The sequence below is a fragment of the Narcine bancroftii genome, chromosome 6 (assembly GCF_036971445.1).
Source record: "Narcine bancroftii isolate sNarBan1 chromosome 6, sNarBan1.hap1, whole genome shotgun sequence".
Lineage (NCBI taxonomy): Eukaryota > Metazoa > Chordata > Chondrichthyes > Torpediniformes > Narcinidae > Narcine > Narcine bancroftii.
In genome coordinates, this window is record NC_091474.1 from 65,931,223 (window position 1) to 65,951,789 (window position 20,567).

The window sequence follows — 20,567 nt, forward strand, 5'->3', positions numbered from 1 at the left end:
TTTTATTCTTATCAGTTTGATTCTTATTCAGGAATTTATTCTTTTTCTAATTTTGGCTCATCTACAAGGGAGGATTGAATATGTACAATATAAACCTCGAATTGTATCAGATCATTCACTGTTATTGATGTCATGCTTAAATTGAAATAGTTTATACGGAGATTTAATTCATCATTATTAAGAAATGTAGAGTTTTGTGATTTTATAAGAAATCTAATACAGATATATTTAGATACAAATGGCATTTCAGTTGATAATAAATTTGTTGTATGCGATGCATTAAAAGCTTATTTGAGAGGTCAAATAATGTTATTTGACTAAGATTAAGAAAAATTATCTTAAGGAAGTAGGTAAGTTAGAGAAATAAATTATGAATTTGGAAAAAAAATTTACAAAAACATCCATCTGGGGGACAAAAAGTTAGAATTGATAAATAAAAAAATGCACTTGTAGCGGCTGCTACACAGAATGAAACACACCACTACCATGTTGGGGGTTTCAAACGAACTCTTTATTCAAATGTCATGTGTGCCCTTTAAGGGCGGCGTGTGCTCCACCCCTGTGTTGTCAGTGACGTCACCACCCTCACCTGAGGAGGGTGCCCTGGCCGAAACCACGAGGCGCGGAGGCCCGCCGACGGCGCCCTCTCCTCACAGCTGCCCCGCTGGTGCAGTGATACAAGCGGGGCCGGTTCGCCATGAGGATGTGCACCGCCACACAACATCCCCCCCACCTCGTCATTTCCACCGGGCCGTCAGTACTGGCTGGCTAAGGTCCAGGTGTGCCACCTTGAGTCTGTCGACTGTGAATATCTTCCCCTTGCCCCCAACGTCCAGGGTGAATGTCTTGCCTGAGTGTTGCAGGACTTTGTAGGGGCCCTCATAGGGATGCTGCAGGGGCACAATGTGTAGGCCTTGCCAGATGAAAACTAACTCGGCTGTGGCTAGTTCTTTTGAGGACCAGAATGGGTGGCTGCCATGGTGGGCTGGTGGTAGGAGCGCTAGTAAGGCGAGCTTACCCCGCAGGTCTGCCAGTAAGGTCTAATTCTCGGTCGCGGAACCAATGCTTGGGATGAAGAACTCCCCAGGGACAACAGGCACCATAGACCAACTCAGTGGACGATACCTGTAGGTCTTCTTTTGGAGCCGTTCTGATGCCGAGCAGGACCCAGTCCAATTCGTCTGTCCAGTTGGGGCCGGTGAGGCAAGCCATGAGGTCTGACTTGAGGTGCCGGTGGAAGCACTTCACTCAGCCGTTGGCTTGCAGATGGTATGCAGTGGTGTGGTGGAGCTTGATCCCCAAGAGGTTTGCCAGCTGTGACCAGAGGGTGGATGTGAACTGGGCACCCTTGTCGCTCATCATGTGCACCGGGACTCCGAACATGGTGATCCAGTGGGCGAGTAGGTTCCTGGCGCAGGACTCAGCGGAAGTGTCTCTCAGCTGACTGGCTTCTGGCCACCTCATCGTGCGGTCGACCACAGTCAACAAATAGCGGGCATCCCTGGACACCGACAGGGGGCCCATGATATCGATGCGTATGTGTTCGAACCTCTTGGCCGTGGAGTCAAACTGCTGTACCGGGGCCTTAACATGGTGCTGGACCTTGGAGGCATGGCACTGTGTGCAGTTTCTCACCATCTTGGCTACCTGTTTCTTGAGGCCTTGCCACACGAACCATTCCGCCACCATGCAAACAGAGGTCTTGACCAAGGGGTGAGCCAAGTCGTGGACCATGCTGAAGGCCTGTGGCCTCCATTGCGGTGGGACTACTGGGCGCGGCAAGCCGGTGGAGACGTCACAGAGCAGCGTGTTGGGGCTGTCCGGCAGTTTGAAGTCCTGGAGCTGGAGACCCATCATGGCAGTGCAGAAAGCTTGTATGTCTGCATCATCCTTCTGCGCCTGTGCTAGCTGGGCATAGTCCAGGCTGGGGACGAGGCTGTGGGTGGTGGGCCTGAGAGCGCGTCTGCAACGACATTGTCCTTACCTGCTCGGTGTCAGATGAAGGTGGTGAACTCCGATACATAGGACAAATGCCGCTGCTGTCGCGCCAACCAAGGATCCTTTGACTTTGCGAGGGCCTGGGTGAGCGGTTTGTGATCGGTGAAAACAGAGAATGGCCTGCCCTCCAGAAAGCAACAGAAGTGTTTGATGGCCAGGTGCAGGGCCAGAAGCTCCCTGTCAAAGGCACTGTATTTTAGTTCCGAGGGGCTGGAGGTGCTTGCTGAAGAAAGCAAGCGGGCGCCACTGGCCATTGACTGATTACTCCAGGACACCCCCAACAGCCATCGCAGAAGCGTCCTCTGAGAGTGCAGTGTGGGTGTCAGGCTGCGGGTGGGCTGGTAGGGTGGCACTCATCAGAGCGTCTTCCATCCATTCCAGGGTTTTGTTCTTGGCGGCGATCAGTGCAAACAATGGCTGTATAATGCGAGCCACCCCGGGATGAACCGGTGGTTGAAGTTGACCATGCTGACGAATTCCTGTAGACCCTTGAGGGTGCCAGGCTTCGGGAACTGACATATAGCTGTGACTTTCTCAGATGCTGGGACGGACCTGTCCTTGGAGATGGTGTGGCCCAGGGACTGCAGGGACTCCTTGCCGAACTGGCACTTGGCCACGTTGACCGTGAGGCCGAACTCTGCCAGATGGGCGAATAGCATATGGAAATGGACCTTGTCTTCATTATGGTCCAAACTGGCAATGAGGATGTCGTCGAGATAGATAAACATGAAGTCCAAGTCTTTATCCTCTGCGTCCATCAGCCGTTAAAATGTCTGGACCGCATTTATAAGGCCGAAGGGCATCCGTAGGAACTCGAATAGGCCGAATGGGGTGATGATGCGGACTTGCTGATGTCATCGGGGTGGACCATGATTTGTTGGTAACCCCATACCAGGGCGACCTTCAAGAAAACCCATGCGCCGTGCAAGTTGGACGTAAAGTCCTGTATGTGTGGGATGTGGTATCGGTCCAGCATGGTCGCATCGTTGAGGCGACGGTAGTCCTCGCATGGGCGCCAACCCCTGGAAGCCTTTGGGACCATGTGGAGGGGGGAGGCCCAAGGACTATCTGATCTGTGGACGATCCCCAGCTCCTGCAGTCGGGAGAACTCCACCTTTGCCAGTTGCAGCTTCTTGGCGGGCAACCGCCTGGCTTTAACATGGGGGGGTGCCCTAGGTTGAAATGTGGTGGCAGACTCCACGTTGGGGCATGGCAGAGGTGAACTGCGGCTGCAGGATGGAGGGGAACTCGTCAAGCATGCGAGAATACCCGTCCTTGGGGCGCTGATAGAAGCTATCCCCGGGCCATACGTGTTTGTGGAATTGAGGTGGATAGATTGGAAGGTGCAGGAATGTACCAACCGCTTGCTTTTGACATCCATCAACAGGCTGTGCGCCCGGAGGAAATGCTCTTCCAGTAGCACTGTGCCCACTGAGGCCATACGAACTTCCAGCGGAACTTGTCCCTGGCAATCTGGATCGGTATGCTGCATGTGCCATAAGTCTTGATGGAGGATCCATTGGCCGCCCGTAGGGTTGGGCCCCATGCGCGGGTGTGGATTTCAAGGACGGTCGGGGGAAACAAGCTCAGTTCTGCTCAGGTGTCTACCAGGAAACACTGGCCACTGAACATCAATCGCATGCAGGAGGCTGTTAATGCGGCCAGCCGCAGCAGCCATTAACGGCACTGGCCAGGTCGTTTCCCTGAAATGGACAGGGCTGCCTGCACTTGCGGGCTTGGGTCCCCCAGCATTCATGGTAGAAACACCAGGTGGGGTAGTGCTCTTCCAGTTTGTGCTTAGGGGATGCTTGTGGCTGATTGGGTCCTGGGTGGATGATATGGCTGAGGGTGGCCTCGTTTTCTTGCTTGGTCCACCAGAGCACATCTGCGCAGGCTGCGACTCTGTGTGGATCTGAGACATCCTATCTGCCAGCAGGAGTTGGATGTCCTCAGGCATCTGTTTGAGGAAAGCCTGTTCGAACATCCATATAACCGTTTACAGCACGGAAACAGGCCATGTCGGCCCTTCAAGTCCATGCTGGTTCACTTGAACAACTCCACTAGCTCCCCCCTCCCGCTCTCCGCCCATAACCCTCCAACCCCCTCACATCCATGTACACATCCAACTCAAACAGGGTCTGTGGCCCTCTGCTAGTGCCAGCATTTCATCCACGAGGGCAGATGGGGTTCTGTTGCCCAGACCATCCAGGTGTAGGAGACTGGAGGCGCGCTGCTGGCGGGAGAGGCCAAAGGTGCCAAGGAGGAGGCTTATGAGAGTGAGGTATTTACCTTCCTCTGGTGGGCCGGGGCTTCTTTGTCGAGTGCGCTCATGGCATCTGAAGTGATGTGTCTGAGGCGAAACTGCACTTCCGCTTGCCCGAACCAAGTGCGTGGACAATGCATCTATAAGGTGGGGGGGAGGGGGTGTAGTTTCACCGCGACCACATTGATTGCTGCGGAATCCATATCGGGAGGCCAGAAAACCGTCTGAACTCGCTGGGTGAAACGGGAACTTGATTTGAATAGAAAGATAGATGAAAGTATTTGGAGAAATTTGTGTAAAAATATTATGACTAAGGTTATAAACATAAGATATAGACTGGTACAATATAATTTTTTACATCAATTGTATTTAACTCCTCAAAAATTAAAGAAATTTGAATTAAGTTCTTCAGGACTTAACTAGGTACGAAATTGAATTTTTACATTTGGCTTTCTAAAAAAAACATTTGGCCATTACATGGAAATCTGATTTAGTTTTAGAAATGTAAAGTTGGCATCCTGAAATGAAATCCTGTATTCCTCTAGAAAAGATAATGTATCATTTGAGAGATAAATATCATTTTTTTTGTAAAAGTATGGAACCCATATTTAAAAACTCTTCGTATTAAGATTTGATCTCCCAACCCACTCCGATGGTGTCTCCGTTTCCACAGCTAAAAAGTTGGTTATGACTGTTTTTAATGATGATCTCCTTCTTTCTTTCTTTGTAGGTGGGTAGGGGAGGAGGGAGGGTGTAAGTGGGGTGGACGAGGAAGGTTGGAGGGGGTTTCCTTTTTTAAAAAAAGGAAGGAGGCATGGGGCATCAAAACTCAGGACTGCCAGGCTGAGAAATAATTACTTCTTGCAGGCTGTGAGATTGATGAATCCTCCCAGTATCCTGTAACTGGGCAAATCATTCCAAAATAATTAAAAAGGGATATGTATTTTAAAATATATTTGTGATTATTTTGTGCTGTGTATTCTGTGTGTGTGTCTGTCTGTCTGTCTCCATGTATGTGTATATTGTGTGTGCACCATGATTTGAACAAACGCAGTTTGGTCAGGTCATATACATACAGCCAGATAATAAACTTGTGTTTCTCCCAGGGCGATAATCATCTATGGATGTCAAGAGCGGGGACATCAACCAAATGCAGCTTGTGGAGCCTGGCCACTAGGACTGGTGGCTATTGACATTCAAGACACTTTAAAGCTGCAGCACCCGGGCAGCCCTCCTGGGACCCAGGTGCAATTACTGGGGCAAAGGTGTTTTTAACACCTTTTAAGCTGCAGGGGGTCGACCCATTAAATCGCCAACCCAGCAATTTAAGGGGGGATCCCGTCCCCGCAACTCGCCATGCACTTACCGGAAGTGATGAATCAAAGTCCAAATAGCTGACGGGAATGGTCTTTAGATGCTGGCTAACCAACTCTGCTGCGCTGCGGTACAGCAGGCAACTGCTGTGAGCACTGCTGTCAGGCGAATGCTGCAGTCACTGGAGGAGCAGCAGGATGTACACCCTGCGCAGTTCACTCGATGCAGCCTGGAGACGCACGCACGCAAGCGTTGACGTCATCGGAACAACTGGGTCGGCCATTTTTGTTTTCAAGCTGCTGGTGGATGCGATCGAGTTAAGTTTAACTGGGTTCCCTGACTACCTCTGAGGTAGGGCAGGGACCCAGTTGGATTTGGACCACGCTGACTGGGTCGGCCGCATGAATGAGACGCTAACCGGGAAAATTGCCCAATTGACCTAATTTTACACAGCAGCTTGAAAGGGCCTTCAGATGTAGGGATGGCAGGGAGAAGAAAGATGCTGCAGCAGTATTTACCCTCAGTATACCTGTTATACAGAGGAACAGAACCAAGCAAGAATGTAAGGACAGAACTAGCTGGCTCTCCCATGATAATCTGAATAAAAGCAATCTTGTGTTTGCAATCCAATATTTATTCAAAATATTTTTTAATATGGTGATAATATCACTTAATTATATGGAAAGATAAGGATATTATTTATTCTGAACAAAATAATCTCATCAACCTTTACAAATGGATTGGAGGTCAATCCACAGGACCAGAAGAGTGGCAGAAAGGATCTACTGGGATCGGTGGCTGAAGAGGGCATGCAAAATCATTGAGGACCCCTTCCACCCTTCACACAGCATCATTCAGCTGCTCCCATTGAGAAAGGGTTACAGGAGTATCAGAACCAGCACCACCAGGCTGAGGAACAGCTTCTTCCCACAGGCAGTGGGATTGCTGAACGACCAAAGGACCTGCTCACATTAACCAACCAAGACTCTCATATTCATGAAACAATATTTATTTATTTGGACAGATGAAATACTTGTCCTGCATATGTATAATTTGTATGTGTGCTCTGTCTGGGTGTGTGTCTGCATGTTTTACACTGAGGACTGGAGAACACTGTTTCGTCGGGTTGTACTTGTGCAATCAATTGACAATAAACTTAGCTTGAAATGTTGTCTTCAACTGGATCATATAGTTTGCTCCCTTACTATGGTTCTCAATTATATTTTAATTTTATTATTCTAGGCAAACTCTATGTGGGACCATGTCAACTGTATCAGGATTTACAAAATCTGATGCATGATTTCAGTGTGGTTGGCCAGATTACACAGCTTGTCTGTACTTTGAAAGGAAATTATCAGGTACAGTAAAATTTCACAATCTCTATAAAAATGTCTTGTTATCCCAAAATCAAAAAGTTTTCACAAGCATTTTTTCCCCCCTTGTGACATTGATTCACTTTAAGGTCTTTCGAGAGAAGGATTGGGAGTAAATTTTAATTTTCAGCATTAGTATGAATTGGATAGCATGGATTCATGTGTCAGTAAGACATCTCTGTGATTTTTATTTTCATTTGATCCAATGAATTTGAAAAACAGGAAGTACATAATGATCAATCTCAGCATGTGGTTAACTTCCCCCAACTCCAAATCTCGAAACGTTGCAAGCTTCACTTTAACTCTTGTGCTCAACGTCGGTGTGAATTTTCGGAGGCAGCAGGTTTTGGCACCAACTTCACTGCACTGACACGGTGCAAGTTCAGAGATGTTGATTCTTCAATCAAAATGTTTGGCAATGAACTGATTTAGGGTGGGATAAATACATCCATGAACTGACTGACGCAAGCGAGGTTTAAGGGATTACTGACTAGTTTCCTCGACAGTTGATTGGTGCAGGAATTTCACTTGAGGACTTGAGAAACCGTAAGAAATTTAAGAAACAGGAGCAGGAGTTAGCCACCTGGTCAGTCGAGCCTGCCCTGCTTTTCAATGTGATCTGGCTGTGGACTTAGTTCCACTGACCCACCTGTTCCTCATAACATTCAATTTTTATTCAAAAATCTCTTTATCCACGTCTTAAATGCATTCAGTGATGCAGTCTGTACTGCTTCGTTGGGCAGAGAATTCCACAGATTCACTACTCTCTAGGAGAAGCAGTTCCTCTTGATCTACATCCTTAATCTGCTCCCCAACCTTTTGGTTCTGTTCCCTAGTTGTGTTGTCACCTTCCAATGGAAGCAGACCAACCCCCCCCCCACCCCTTGCTTCTGTCTTATCTATTCATTTCAGAATTTTGTTAGTTTCAATAAGATTTCTCCATCTTCTTAATTCCATTAAGTATAGCCCCAAGCTGTTTAATCTCTCCTGTGAACCTATGCACCATCTCCAAAGCTAGTCTTTCCTTTCTCAAGTAAGGAGACCAGAACTGCATGTCGTAATCCAGGGGCAGCTTCACCAGTGCCCTGTACAGTTGCAACAGAACCTCAGTGCTCTTAAATTCAGTCCCTCTAACAGTGAAGGTCAACACCTCATTTGCCTTCTTGATTATCTTTTTTAGAATTTAGACATACAAGCACAGTAACAGGCCATTTCGACCCACAAATCCATGCTGCCCAATTTATACCCCATTAACCTACCCCCCCCGGACGTTTTTTGAAGGGTGGGAGGAAACCGGAGCCCCCAGGGAAAACCCACGCAGACACAGGGAAAATGCACAAACTCCTTACAGCGCAGGATTCGAACCCTAGTCCCGATCGCTGACGTTGTAAAGGCATTACACTAACCGCTATGCCAACCATGCCACCTGCAAACCGACCTTTTGCAATTCGTGCACTAACACTCCCAAGTCCCTCTGAATGCCGCAATCTTTTACTACTTAAAAAATAATTCAATTTACTATTATTCCTTCAAAAATGGTTATTTCACATTGACCAACAATCCACTCGATCTGCCAGACCTTTATCCTCTCAAACTATCTATATCTCTCTCAGACTCTCTGTGCCTTCTACACAATTTGCTTTTCCACCTCCAAATCGCACCAGAGAAACACCCAGTTATCTGAACTCTCTGCCATCTACTGATTAACCAATACACCGTCTAAGCTAATACATAACCTCAACTCCGTGCACCCCTGTGCAGAATTATTTTATGCTGCTTATAAAAATCCAAGTATATAAAACCCACCTGTTCCCCTCTATCCACTGCACATTATATCTTCAAAGAATTCTGTATTAATTAAATGCAACCTTCCCTTGCTGAATCCATGCTGCTTCTCCCTGATGGATCCATTGGTTCGTAATCTGTGCCACCGAAATGTTACTCATTCGCGGTCTACAGACAACTCCTACCAGTGACTTCTTCCCCTGACTCTTCCTAATCTCTTTGAGGCTAGATTGTCTCTTCATTGCCCTGATCTCAATTCTTAATTAAGCACACTGTCCCTGTGAGCACTGCTGCACAAGTAATTCTGACGCAAAGTCCACAGGCTTTAATTAGCTTAAACTTGTACACACCTCAGTATACTGCTGGCTCCACGTGTTGTTAACTTTCCCCAACTCCAAAGCTTGAAACATTGCTGACTGTCCCTGAAGGGGCCGGCTTGAGTCTTTATACAGACAGCTGGCCAGGTGGGGACACCCTCCAAGGTTGCCTACCTGCATGTACAGTGATCGCCCCCTGCAGTAGGCTGGCGGGAGTACAGCCAGTGTGATTGTATCACCACACATTCATCTCCCTTATCTTCCTGCTCGTACTTCCGGTTATCCCTGGATGTCTAATTCCCACCCTACTCCACCCTGCCATGTTATTGTAATGGCCACTAAGTCATATTCCTTTGTACTGATTTGTGCCATGATTTCATCGACCTTATTTCCAATGCTAAGGACTTAATTTGATTTTTCTGCCCTTCAGTTTAACTTTTTATTTTTAAACTTTTGCTTCTGCCTCCATATTACTTCCCTTTGTCTTTCTTTATGGACTCCCCCCTACCCCCCCCCCCCCCGCCATCAGTTTAAACCCTCCCCAATGATATTAACAAACAATCCCCCTGAGGACATTAATCCCTGTCCTGCCCAGGTGGAGGCAGGTCTGGTTTATGCTGATTCCACCTCCCGCAGGTGCTCCAGGAATCTGCAGCCCTCCCTCCTCCACCCCTGCTCAAGCTGGGTCTTGTGTGCGAACTGTCCTGCTGTTTCGAGTATGTGACACAGTCATCCAGAGATTGTTGCTCGATCCTGGCAACTGTGGAGGGAGAGCAATCGAACGAGGGCAGAAGACCTGTCAAACTCTGAAAGTTCCATTCGATTCCTCTCCAATCCTTTTATTCCCCAAATTTCAGTAATTATTCTATTTAAAAATTGAGTTTGTAGAGGCTGAAGGACAGTTTGGCACAGGATCAGACCTCCAACTCATGCCCATGTTGAACACAATGCTCAAGTTAAATGAAAACTGCCGCTTGTGCCTGATATGCAGCCCTGTATCCCTTCATGTTCATTGATCTATCAAGGTCTGTTAAACACAACTATGGCATCAGCTTAGACTGTTGCTTCTGGCAGCCCATTACAGGCACCCTTCACTCTGTGTATGTTTTTTTAAAATATAAATGTAGACGTATCACAATAACAGGCCACTCCAGTCCATGAATCCATGCCACCCAATTTTACACCCAATTAATCTACAACCCTGGTACATTAAAAAAAAATGTTTTCCTGCCCATCTCATCTAAACACTTTCCCACCCACCTCCGCTGCCCCCCGCCACCACCAACTTTCCAGTGTGTGACACTTTTACCTTGGAGGAAAGATTCTGACTAACAACCCCATGATTCTATAAATCTCGATCAGGCCTCCCCTCAGCCTTAACGCTTCAGAGAAAACTACCCAAGTTTATCCAAATTCTCTCCGAGACTCAAGGTTCCTTTATTGTTACATAACAGTACAGAACATGTAACATTGTACGAAATCACCTTCTGCCTGCGGTCAGGCAGAGTTACCATTGGTGTTGGCCGAGGCCCCTTACAGTAAGAGAGTAAGAGAAACAGTAGAGTGGTGGGTTCAGGCTAGAGTGTCTGTGGATTTGTCTTTACAGTCGCACAGACCCCTGTTCGATTCATCAGCCACCTGAGATCCAAATGATCAGGAAGCCCTCAGTGCCCGAGGATGCAAAGATCTTTATCAAGGCCCCAGCAAACTCTTCACTTAAGTTTTTCACTAATCTGGGCTATCTCCCATCAGGCCCTAAGGATATAGGGCTTGATGGGATATATCAAAAGGTCCAGAACCCCCATACCTTGATCTGAAAATGCCCTCACGATCTTCCACACACTCTTCTGTGAATGATAATGCACACTACTCATTTAGTACCTCACCACTTCCTCTGACTCCAACCATAAGTCCCTTCCTTTCCTGAGTTCCCCTCTTGGAGTAAGAACGACATGCACAGTTGAGTCGAAGTCGATTTATTGCTCTACCAGCTCTGTTTATAGTCACTCCCTGCCTCCGACAACAGGAGCGATGTCATCACAGTGCCGGCCTCCGACTGGCTGATTTTTCCGCCATGCGGGAGGTCATGCGGGATGATGGCCTCGTGATCGTGATGTTAACCGGCTATTTTATAACCACTACACAACTCTCCCCCTGACCCCACCCAGAACTGATGATCAGAGTGTCCGTTGCCATTTTAGGTGGTCTACCTCTGCATCGCGGGGGCTGAGTCTCGACTGGCTGGCTAATGTCGACATGGGTCAGATTCAGGCAGTCGAGGGTGAAGTTTTCCTCTTTGCTGGCAAAGTCCAATACACATGTCGACCCATTGTGCCTAATGACTCTGTACAGCCCCTCGTATAGCTGTTGGAGGGGTGTCCGGTGTGTTCCCCTTCACACAAAAACATTCACAGGTTTCAAGTCCTTGAAAGACTTGGGCTGGCTGTACGGTGGAGGCAGTGGAGGGGCTAGGGTACTCAGTCTTTCCCTCAGTTGTTTCAGTGCCACTGTGGTGGTTTCTGGATCCTTGGCAGCAGCTAAGAACCCCCCTGAAATTACCAAGGGTGTGCCGTAGACCATTTCTGCTGCGGAGGCATTAAAGTCCTCCTTTGGCGCAGTGCATATCCCCAGAAGGAACCAAGACAGTTCATCTGCAGAGTTGGGCCCTTTGAACCGAGGCATCAGGGCTGGTTTAAGTGTCTGTGGAACCATTCCACCAACCCATTGGTCTACGGGTGATATGCCATGGTTTGGTGGAATTGGGTTCCCAACAGTTTGGCCAGTGCCACCCAGAGCACTGAGGTAAACTGTGCTCCTCTGTGGGAGGTGAGATGTTCTGGGACACCCAGGTGTTGATTAGTGCCCTGGCTCAGGTTTCCGCGGTCACGTCGGCCATCAGGGCTGCCTCCGGCCACCTTGTGTAGCGGTCAACCATAACGAGGAGGTATCTTTCCCCATGGGAAACCGGTAGTGGCCCCACGATGTGGACCTGACCGAACCTACACCACACTGGCTCAAAAGTCTGGGGAAGTGCTTTAATGAGAATTTGCACCTTGAATGCCTGGCAGAGTGAGCAGGTCTTGGCTCACTAACTGACCTGTTTGTGGAGCCCGTGCCAGACGAACCTGCTGGCCACCAACTTTACCATGGTTCTGATGCCCAGATGTGCCAGGTTGTGCATCGCATTGAAGACCTGCCATCTCTATTTTGCCGGCAAGATGGGGCAGGGTTTGCCAATGGAGATGTCGCAGAGGAGCATATGGTTGCCGAGGGCAAAGAAAACAACCTCCAGCTGCAGCCCAGAAAGCGCTGTCCTGTACGCTGGGATCTCAGGGTCGTCATGTTGTTCCTTGGCTTGGGCTAAATAGTCTATGCCCTGGGATAGGGTGTGGACGGATTCAATGGCGGGACGGGAGAGTGCATCAGCCACCATGTTCCTCTTGCCGGCGAAGTGTTGGATGTCCGTGATGATTTCAGACATGTAAGAAAGGTGCCTCTGCTGCCTGGACGACACAGGTCAGACACTCTGTGGAAGGTGAAAGTCAGTGGATTGTGCCTGACCGCCAGGTACAGCGTCAATAGTTCCCGGTCAGAGGAGATGTATTTAAGATCAGCTGGGCAGAGGTGCCTGCTAAAGAAGGCCATGGGCTGCTATTGCCCATCGATTAGTTGTTCGAGGACCTCTCCGACCGCAGTGCAGAAAGCATCCACCGTGAGGGCGGTCGGCACCTCCAGTGTGGGGTGAACCAGAAGAGTGGTATTAACCAGAGTGTCCTTAGCCTTCTGGAAATCATCTGAGGCCTCTTCGTCACAGGCAATGTCTTTATTTTTCCCTCCCAGGAGCGCAAAAAGAGGGTGCATGATCTGAGCTGCTGCCAGTATGAATCGATGGTGGAAGTTAATCATACTGTCAAACTCCTGCAGCCCTTTCATGGTGTGAGTTTTTGTGAACCGTCGAACGGCCTCCACCTTCTCAGGCAGTGGTTTCGCCCCGTACCTGTCAATACGATCCCCCAGCAAGTCAATTGTGTCCGGCCCGAAATGACACTTGGTGGAGTTGATAGTCTGCCCGAACTCCTGCAAGCGGGTGAATAGTTGTTGAGGTCAGCCGTGTGCTCTGAATGGTGGCGGCTGGCAATAAGCAATCTGTCATCCAGGTAGATGAATGTGAATGGGAGGTCCTGGGTTTCCGTGTCCATCAGCTGTTGAAAAGTCTGAGCCGGGTTCTTAAGCCCAAACTCAAACAGGCCGAAGGGAGTGATTATGGCAGTTTTGGGTATGTCCTTGGGGTGCACTGGGATTTCACGATATCCCCTGATTAAATTGACCTTTGAAAACACTCGTGCCCATGTAAGTTGGCGGGAAAGTCTTCAATATGGGGCATGGGGTATCTGTCCAGTGTGATGGCCTCATTGAGGCGCTGGTAATCACCACATGGCCTCCACCCTCCTGCCATCTTCGGGACTGCCGCTCTATCTCCAACTCGTCCATTTTCTTAAACTCCTCTTTGGCAAGAGTGAGCTCGGGGGGAAGGCACCGTGGCTTGGTGAGGCCGTGGGGGCCCTCAGTGAGGTTGTGGTACTTTACCCCGTGCTTCGGTTCCGCGGAAGAGAATTGTGGTGCCACGATTGCAGGGAACTCAGCCAGGATGCATGTGTCGGACAGCATGACAGAGTCGAGGTAGGGGGGCTGGTAGTTTAGCTTTCCCCAGAGGTATTGTTTGAAAAGTTCTGGTGTGCACCAAATGCCGCCCTTTTAAATCTACCAGCAGGCAATGGCGTCCGGGAAATGGGCTCCCAGGAGCGGTTGCACCACTGCCGCGATGGTAAAAGTCCACTTAAATCGGTGGCCAGCAAATCATAGGGGGATGGTGCGGGTGCCATAAGTTCGTATAGAAGTGCTGTTTGCTGCCCTCAGTGCTTGGTGTTCCGAGTGTTGTAGGCCATGGGGGAAGGACACTTAATTCGGCACCATTGTCCATGTGGAACCACCTTCCCGACAGAGAGTCCCACACGTGGAGGAGGCAGTCATGTTGGCCACACCCAACGATGGCTGAGCATGGCATTTCCCGGAAACACGCAGGGTGGGCAGCATCGACGGGCCCCTGCACCCCATTGTTGCCTCTCCGTCTGCTGTGGCCTCATTGCCAGCTGGGGTCGGGGCTTGACGATCTGTTCCACCGAGCAACTGTTTTCTTTTTTTGCTCTCCAGAGCACGTCCACCCAGGCTGCAACTTTCCTCAGGTCGCTGAAGTCCTCGTCGGATATCCTCGAGCAGCTGCTCCAGGAAAATCTGTTAAAAGAGCAGGCAAGACTTGTGCCCCTTGGCAAGTGCAAGCATCTCACTCATGAGGGCAAATGGGACCCTTTCCCCCAAACCGTACAAGTGCAGCAGACGGGATGCGCGCTCCCGCCATGGTAGCCTAAAAGTGCGGGTTAGTAGCTCTTTGAAGGCACTGTATTTGCCTTGCTCCGGAGGCTGCCATAGGAAATCATGACCTTCGCTGTCGTGCCCTGGTCAAGCGAGCTCACTACTTAATAGTAGTTGGTGTTGTTGGCAGCAATCTGTCAAAGGTTCGAACCACATGTATGACTGGGATGCTCAGAATGTTGGCAGCTTGAGCAAGACCGAGTAGAGAGCTGCTCGGTCCATCATCTTTGTGTCCAAGTGCCAGTTGGACCTGTCGGGGTCACCAACATAGCATGCGCACTACGTGAAGTGTGGAGTAAGAACGACACACACAGTCAAGTCGGGGTCAAATACTGATTTATTGCTCTGCCAGTTCTGTTTATGTTCACTCCCTGCCTCTGATGACAGGAGTGCCATCATTCACAGCGCTGGTCCCCGACTGGCCGGCGTTCCCGCTGTTTCTTGCCATCCGGGAGATCATGCGGGATGACTGCCATTGGGTCCCTGCAGGGCCCTCACGATTGCCTCGTTCGGCAGCCATTTTGTGAGCCAAATTGCGACTCGGTTCGTGGGCTGCTACAGCCCCATCATTCTCCTTACTCCTGTTTGCCAAAGACATTTCATTGCCTCGCTTGGTATTCCCGATGTCCTGCCTGAGCCCTTTCCTGCAATCTTTATAAATCTCAAGGACCCTGTCTGATTTTATGTTCCTCAGCCTTTCATATACTTCCTATTTTTTGACTTGAATTCACAACCTCTCTCATCACCCAAGTTTCTCGTACCTTACCACCCCTTTCCTTCCCTTGCACTGGAATATGCCGGTCCTGAACTCGAATTAGTTGATCCTTAAACAAGTCAGTTGTGGGCTTGCCTGATAACAGCTGCTGCCAGTTTACTCCCCCAGCTCCTGCTTAATCATGTCAAAGTTTGCCATTCAGCAATGGGTGGCCCGGTAAGAGCAATGCTGTTATAGTGCCAACGATAGGGACCAGACCAGGGTTCGAATCCCACGCTTCCTGTAAGGAATTTGCACGTTCTTCTCGTGTCTGTGTGGGTTTTCCCCGGGGGCTATGGTTTCCTCCCACCGTTCAAAACATACCAGGGTGTAGGTTTATTGGGTGTAATTGGGTGGCATGGGCTCGTGGGCCAAAATGGCCTGTATGACTAAATTTTAAATTTAAAATCCCCTTCCACTGAATCTCTGATCATCTGGTCTGGCTTACTTCCTAGTTTAAGGACCAGTGTAACCCCTTTCCCTGGTTAGATTTGTCTTCATGCTGATTCAAGAAACCCTCTGGAAGCACCCAACAAATTCTCCTCCATTTCAGCCATCATTGCTCTGGAAACCCCAATCCATGCTGGAGAAATTGAAGTCTCCCACTTGTACATCTCTTTCATGGAAAGATTTGTATCATCACATGATCTGATTATTTGAACCCACCAGGTTTATCTTCCTGTCGTTTTCCATTTCAGCTGTTTGTTTCAACACACTTTGACTGAACTTTCGGTCATGCAGAATTCTTCATTCCCTGGCCGAGCTTGCAATGTCCCTTTAGCCCATTAGCTCAGTACATACTTTCATTGCAAGGACACAAAAAAAAGGAGGAACAGGAGAGGGTCTCCAAGTTGACCCCTAATCTGATTCAATCTGATCATGGATGTTCTGTGCTGCACTTGCTTCCTCTTCTGTTCCAGTTCCACACAATTCCCCCCGTTTTTCAAAAATGTATCTACCTCCACCTTGAAAACATCAATAAACCAGCCTTCTCCACTTTGTGGGGTAGAGAATTCGAGAGTTTCACCACCCTCATTTCCAGGAATCTCTGTATTAATTGATGGACTCATCTGGAAACCGTGTCCTCTAGCTTGAGCCTCTCCCGCTCGTGAAAACGCCTTCCATCCAAGCCTCTTCAGGGGCTTTAGTCATCCAAATAAGGTCATCACTCATTCTTCTGAGCTCCAAAGAATATAGACCATAAGAGATAGGAGCAGAATTGGGCCATTCAGCTCCACCATTCATATCATAGCTGATGTCACTCAACCCCATTCTCCTGTCTTCTCCCCATAACCTTTGACAACCTTACTAATCAAGAGCCCATCATTCTCCACTTTAAATCTACCCAATGACCATCTGTGTCAATGAATTCCACAAATTCACCACCTGAAGAAATTTCTCCTCATCTCTATTGCAAAGGGAGGGTCCTCCTTTTATTCCGAGGCTGTGCCGTCTGATCCTGGACTTTCCCTCTACTGGAAACATCATTAGAAAACACTGGGTTAACTTTAAAATTGGATTTACAAATCGCTTCATGATTCACTTTGTCCTATTTCTGTGGTCTTCAGTTTTTTTAATCATCTTCGGGCATCTACATTCCTCCAAACCGATCATCCCCAAACTTAACTGCCAGGGTCGTTTCAGGAGGCAAAGCCAACAAATATCTTGGTTTCTCCCTCCACCTCGACCCATGTCTCCACTCCCTCTACCTCCTTTAATAAATTCTCTGAAATGAGCTTGCAAGAACAGGGTTTTTTTTAATCCTGTGGGATGTTATTTTGTATCCAAACAGAAGTTATTTTGTCATAGGCCCTAAGGCCTGTCGAGTCTTCACTGAGCTGTTTATCCTGTTTAGTCCCATCAACCTGCACTCAGACCGTAGCCCTTCGTACCCGTCCCATCCATGTACCTGTCCAATCTTCTCTAAGTGTCAAAATTATTGATGTTCCCTGAATGTCCTCTCGTTCTCGTCTCACTGAACCTCAGTGGGAAAAGTGTATTGCATTTACCCGATGTGCACTGATGCCCCGTCAATCACTCAGAAGACTATTGTGGAAAAACCAAAAACACTTGCAAATTTAGTGTATCACTACTGTTCAGCTGTCCTGCATGGAGTTGCAGGGGACCACCTTTATACAGGAGGCTGTGGGGAGGGGCTATAGGTACAACCGGCCAATAGGTAGGCTTGACCAGATAATTATACATTACAGTGGTTTACCCAATGTACCCCTCGTAATTTTGTAAGTCTATCAAATCTCCCCTCAGGTGAGGTTGGCAACATTACTGTGAACAAAGTTCATTTTCAATTTAGAGGTACAGCACGGTAAGAGGTTCTTCCAGCCCACGAGCCCGCTCCACCCAAACACTCCCATGTGATCAATTAACTAGCTAGCCCCTGTATGGGAACATGGGAGGAAGACTGGAATCTCAGTCGCTGGCGCTGTAATGGCGTTGTGCTAACTGCTATGCTGACATTTTATGTATGTAATTGCAGAAATTGCTTGAAATGGAGACAGAGTGGAATTAGTCAATGGGGGTGGTATACACACGCAGCAGGGAGTATCTGCTGCATTTGCATCCTGGGACCTTTCCGATTTCTCAACACAGGCCTTTCAACTTCTTCCTTTTGTCTGTGACAGAACCTGAATCCGGCTGTGAGCCAAGATTGGACAGTTGGTCTTCAGAAGCTGATCTATAAAAAGGAGGAAGAAATAAGAGCAGCGGATCGTTGCCGAATTCAACTGCAGTTGCCTGGAAAAGCAGACAAGTTGGTATTGTGCCGATTTACCGTCTCTTGTACGGATCCTTTGAAATGTATCTTTTGACGCTGCAGCATCATTAATGGATCGTAAATTCTTCGACTCTAAATTAAATGCTCTTCCGCACGTCATTTTGATTCAAATGTACTTGTTGAACGATAGCAAATTTTTGCAGTCATTTGGCTTGAGATGCACCAGGCAGTTGGATCTCAACGCACCAGGTTGGAGCCACACGCAAAATGGAGGAAAACCGTCTCCAATTTCCAGTCTTCTTCACTCTCTTTGTTTTCCCTCCTCTCTCTGGCCCCATCCCTCCTTTGCCTTTCCTTCGCCCTTGCCCTCTCCAACTGCCTTTCACCTACAGCTCGCCACACTGTTCCCTTCCTTCCTCTGCATCTTCCTGCGGCCTCTGCCCCTTCCAACAATCACCCCCTAGCACCTTCCTCTTTTATGCCCATTTCTTCCCCATCCCCCCCCCCCCCTACCTGGCCTGCATTCACCTATCACCTGCCAGCCCATGCAGCTCCCCCCACCATTTTATTCACTTCTTGTTATCCCTGCTGAAGGGTCTCGGCCCGAATTGTCAACTCTTTATGGCCTTTCACAGATGCTGCCTGATTTGCTGAGCTCCTCCAGTGACACAATTACTCGTGTTGCTCTAGTTACACAGTTCTAGTGTACACAATTCACAGCTCTAGTTCCTCTTCTTTGAAATGTACTTTTGTCGGAATAAGGCTGTTTCAAACCAGCACCTGCTATTTAGTCTTTGCTTTTTGGAAGACTGAGCTGTTGTTGTTTTACTTTCAATGTTCACCTGCTTCTGAATCTCATTTACACTACGATTATCTCCCGAGTCCTCTGCGGTTTAGCAAGAGGGGTGTAAAGAAACCAGACAGGTGGGTGAAAGGGGGCAAGGAAACTCAATATGTAAGATGGGATTTAGACAGGGTGGACGAACAGCACTTTTTCTCCCCCCCCCAGGGCAGCAGCAGCAAATGACAGAGGACATCTGTTTAAGATGAGTGGAGGAAAGTTTAGGGGAGATGACAGAGTAAGTGGTGGGTGTCTGGAATGCATTGCTTGGGGGTGGTGATGGAGGCTGGTACAATTGGGGCATTCAAAAGACTCTTAGAGGGGCACATGGCTACAAGAGAAATAGGGGGTTATGGGAGTGAGTTTGGAAAAAATTAGCTTGTTATGGATTAGATTTACATAAGTCAGCACAACGTCGTGGGCTGCAGGGCCTGTACTGTGCTGTTGTGCATTCTATAAAATGGCCCTGATCAGCTGAATTGAAGAGGTTTCAGAGTTTCTCTTCAATTTCCCTTAAGGTTTCAGATGTTGCCCGAGAAGCTTGTTGGAATTATTTGAGGGGAGAACCGGAAGGACCGATAATGGAGGGTCAGTGGATGCTGTTGATTTGGAGTTTCTGAAGGCCTTTGTCAAGGTGCCGCACATGCAAGCCGGATGAGAGCCTGCGGCATTATGGGAAAGATATTAGCATAGATAAGAAAATTGGCTGGGCAGCAAGAGGCAAAGGGTAAGGATAAAAGGGGCTTTTCTGGTTAGCTCCCAGTAACCAGTGGTGTTCCAAAGGGCCCAACGCTGGAGCCGCTTCTTTTCGTGTTACACGTCAGTAATTTGGATGAGGGAATTGATGGCTTTGTGGCAAAGTTTGCGGACAACACAGATGGGAGGAGGGGCAAGTAGTGTTGCGGAAGCACTGAGTCTGCGGAAGGACAGACAGGTCAGAAGGCTGGGCAAGGAAATGGCAAATGGAATTCAATGTAGAGACGAGTATGATCATACACTTTAGTGGAAGGAGTAAAATGTAGACTTTTTTTTCAAACGGGCAACGAGTTCAGAGATTGGAGGTGCAGAGGGACTTGGCGTCCTTCATACAAGATTCCCTAATGGTTAATTTGCAGCTAGGTTCTGTAGTTAGAAGGCAATTTTGAGAGGACAGCAGATCAAAGTAGGGATCTAATGTTAAGGCTTTATAAGGCATTGGTCAGGCCTCACGTGGAGTATTGTGAGCAGATTTGGGCTCCTTATCCAAGATGGAATGTGTTGCCATTGGACAGCTACCAGAGGAGATTTACAAGAATGATCCCTAGATCATATGAAGAGAATTTCATGGCTCTGGGATTATACTCACTAGTGTTTAGAATAATGAGGGGGGTATTTCATTGAAGCTAATCAGTTACTGAAAGACCTGGACAGAATGGACATAGAGAGGATGCATGGCTCCAGAAGGCATAAATGTCACTTTGGAACAGAGATAAGGAAGAATTTCTTTGCCCAGAGGGTGGTCAATCTATGACTCAATGGACCAAATGGTCTAATTCCACTTCTTTGACTTGTGGTCTTATTGATGTATTAGAAGCAAGATGGTAGCTTGGGAAAGAGGATATCTTCATCAACCAAAGGGTTGGGTGAGGGGGGTCTTTATGTGGAGCCAGGATATACGCCATGTGCAGAATGAATGCTTTGGCGTTTACCAGAATGGGGAGAGTGAAGAATTTGGGGAGGTATAAACTGATAGTCTGGAAAATGCTTGTACTGGGAAAGTGT

At 48.2% G+C, this 20,567-nt stretch overlaps 1 protein-coding gene across 6 annotated transcripts in view; it reads left to right on the forward strand.

Annotated features, from left to right (window-relative positions):
- arhgef10 (Rho guanine nucleotide exchange factor (GEF) 10) overlaps positions 1-20,567 on the forward strand; it is a 266,890-nt gene that overhangs the window by 156,325 nt on the left and 89,998 nt on the right. For all 6 annotated transcript variants that reach the window (XM_069885202.1, XM_069885207.1, XM_069885208.1 and 3 more), the window contains 2 exons: positions 6,818-6,933; positions 17,874-18,001. In XM_069885202.1, the coding sequence (XP_069741303.1) occupies positions 6,818-6,933; positions 17,874-18,001 (244 nt within the window). The remainder of the gene's footprint in view (positions 1-6,817; positions 6,934-17,873; positions 18,002-20,567) is intronic.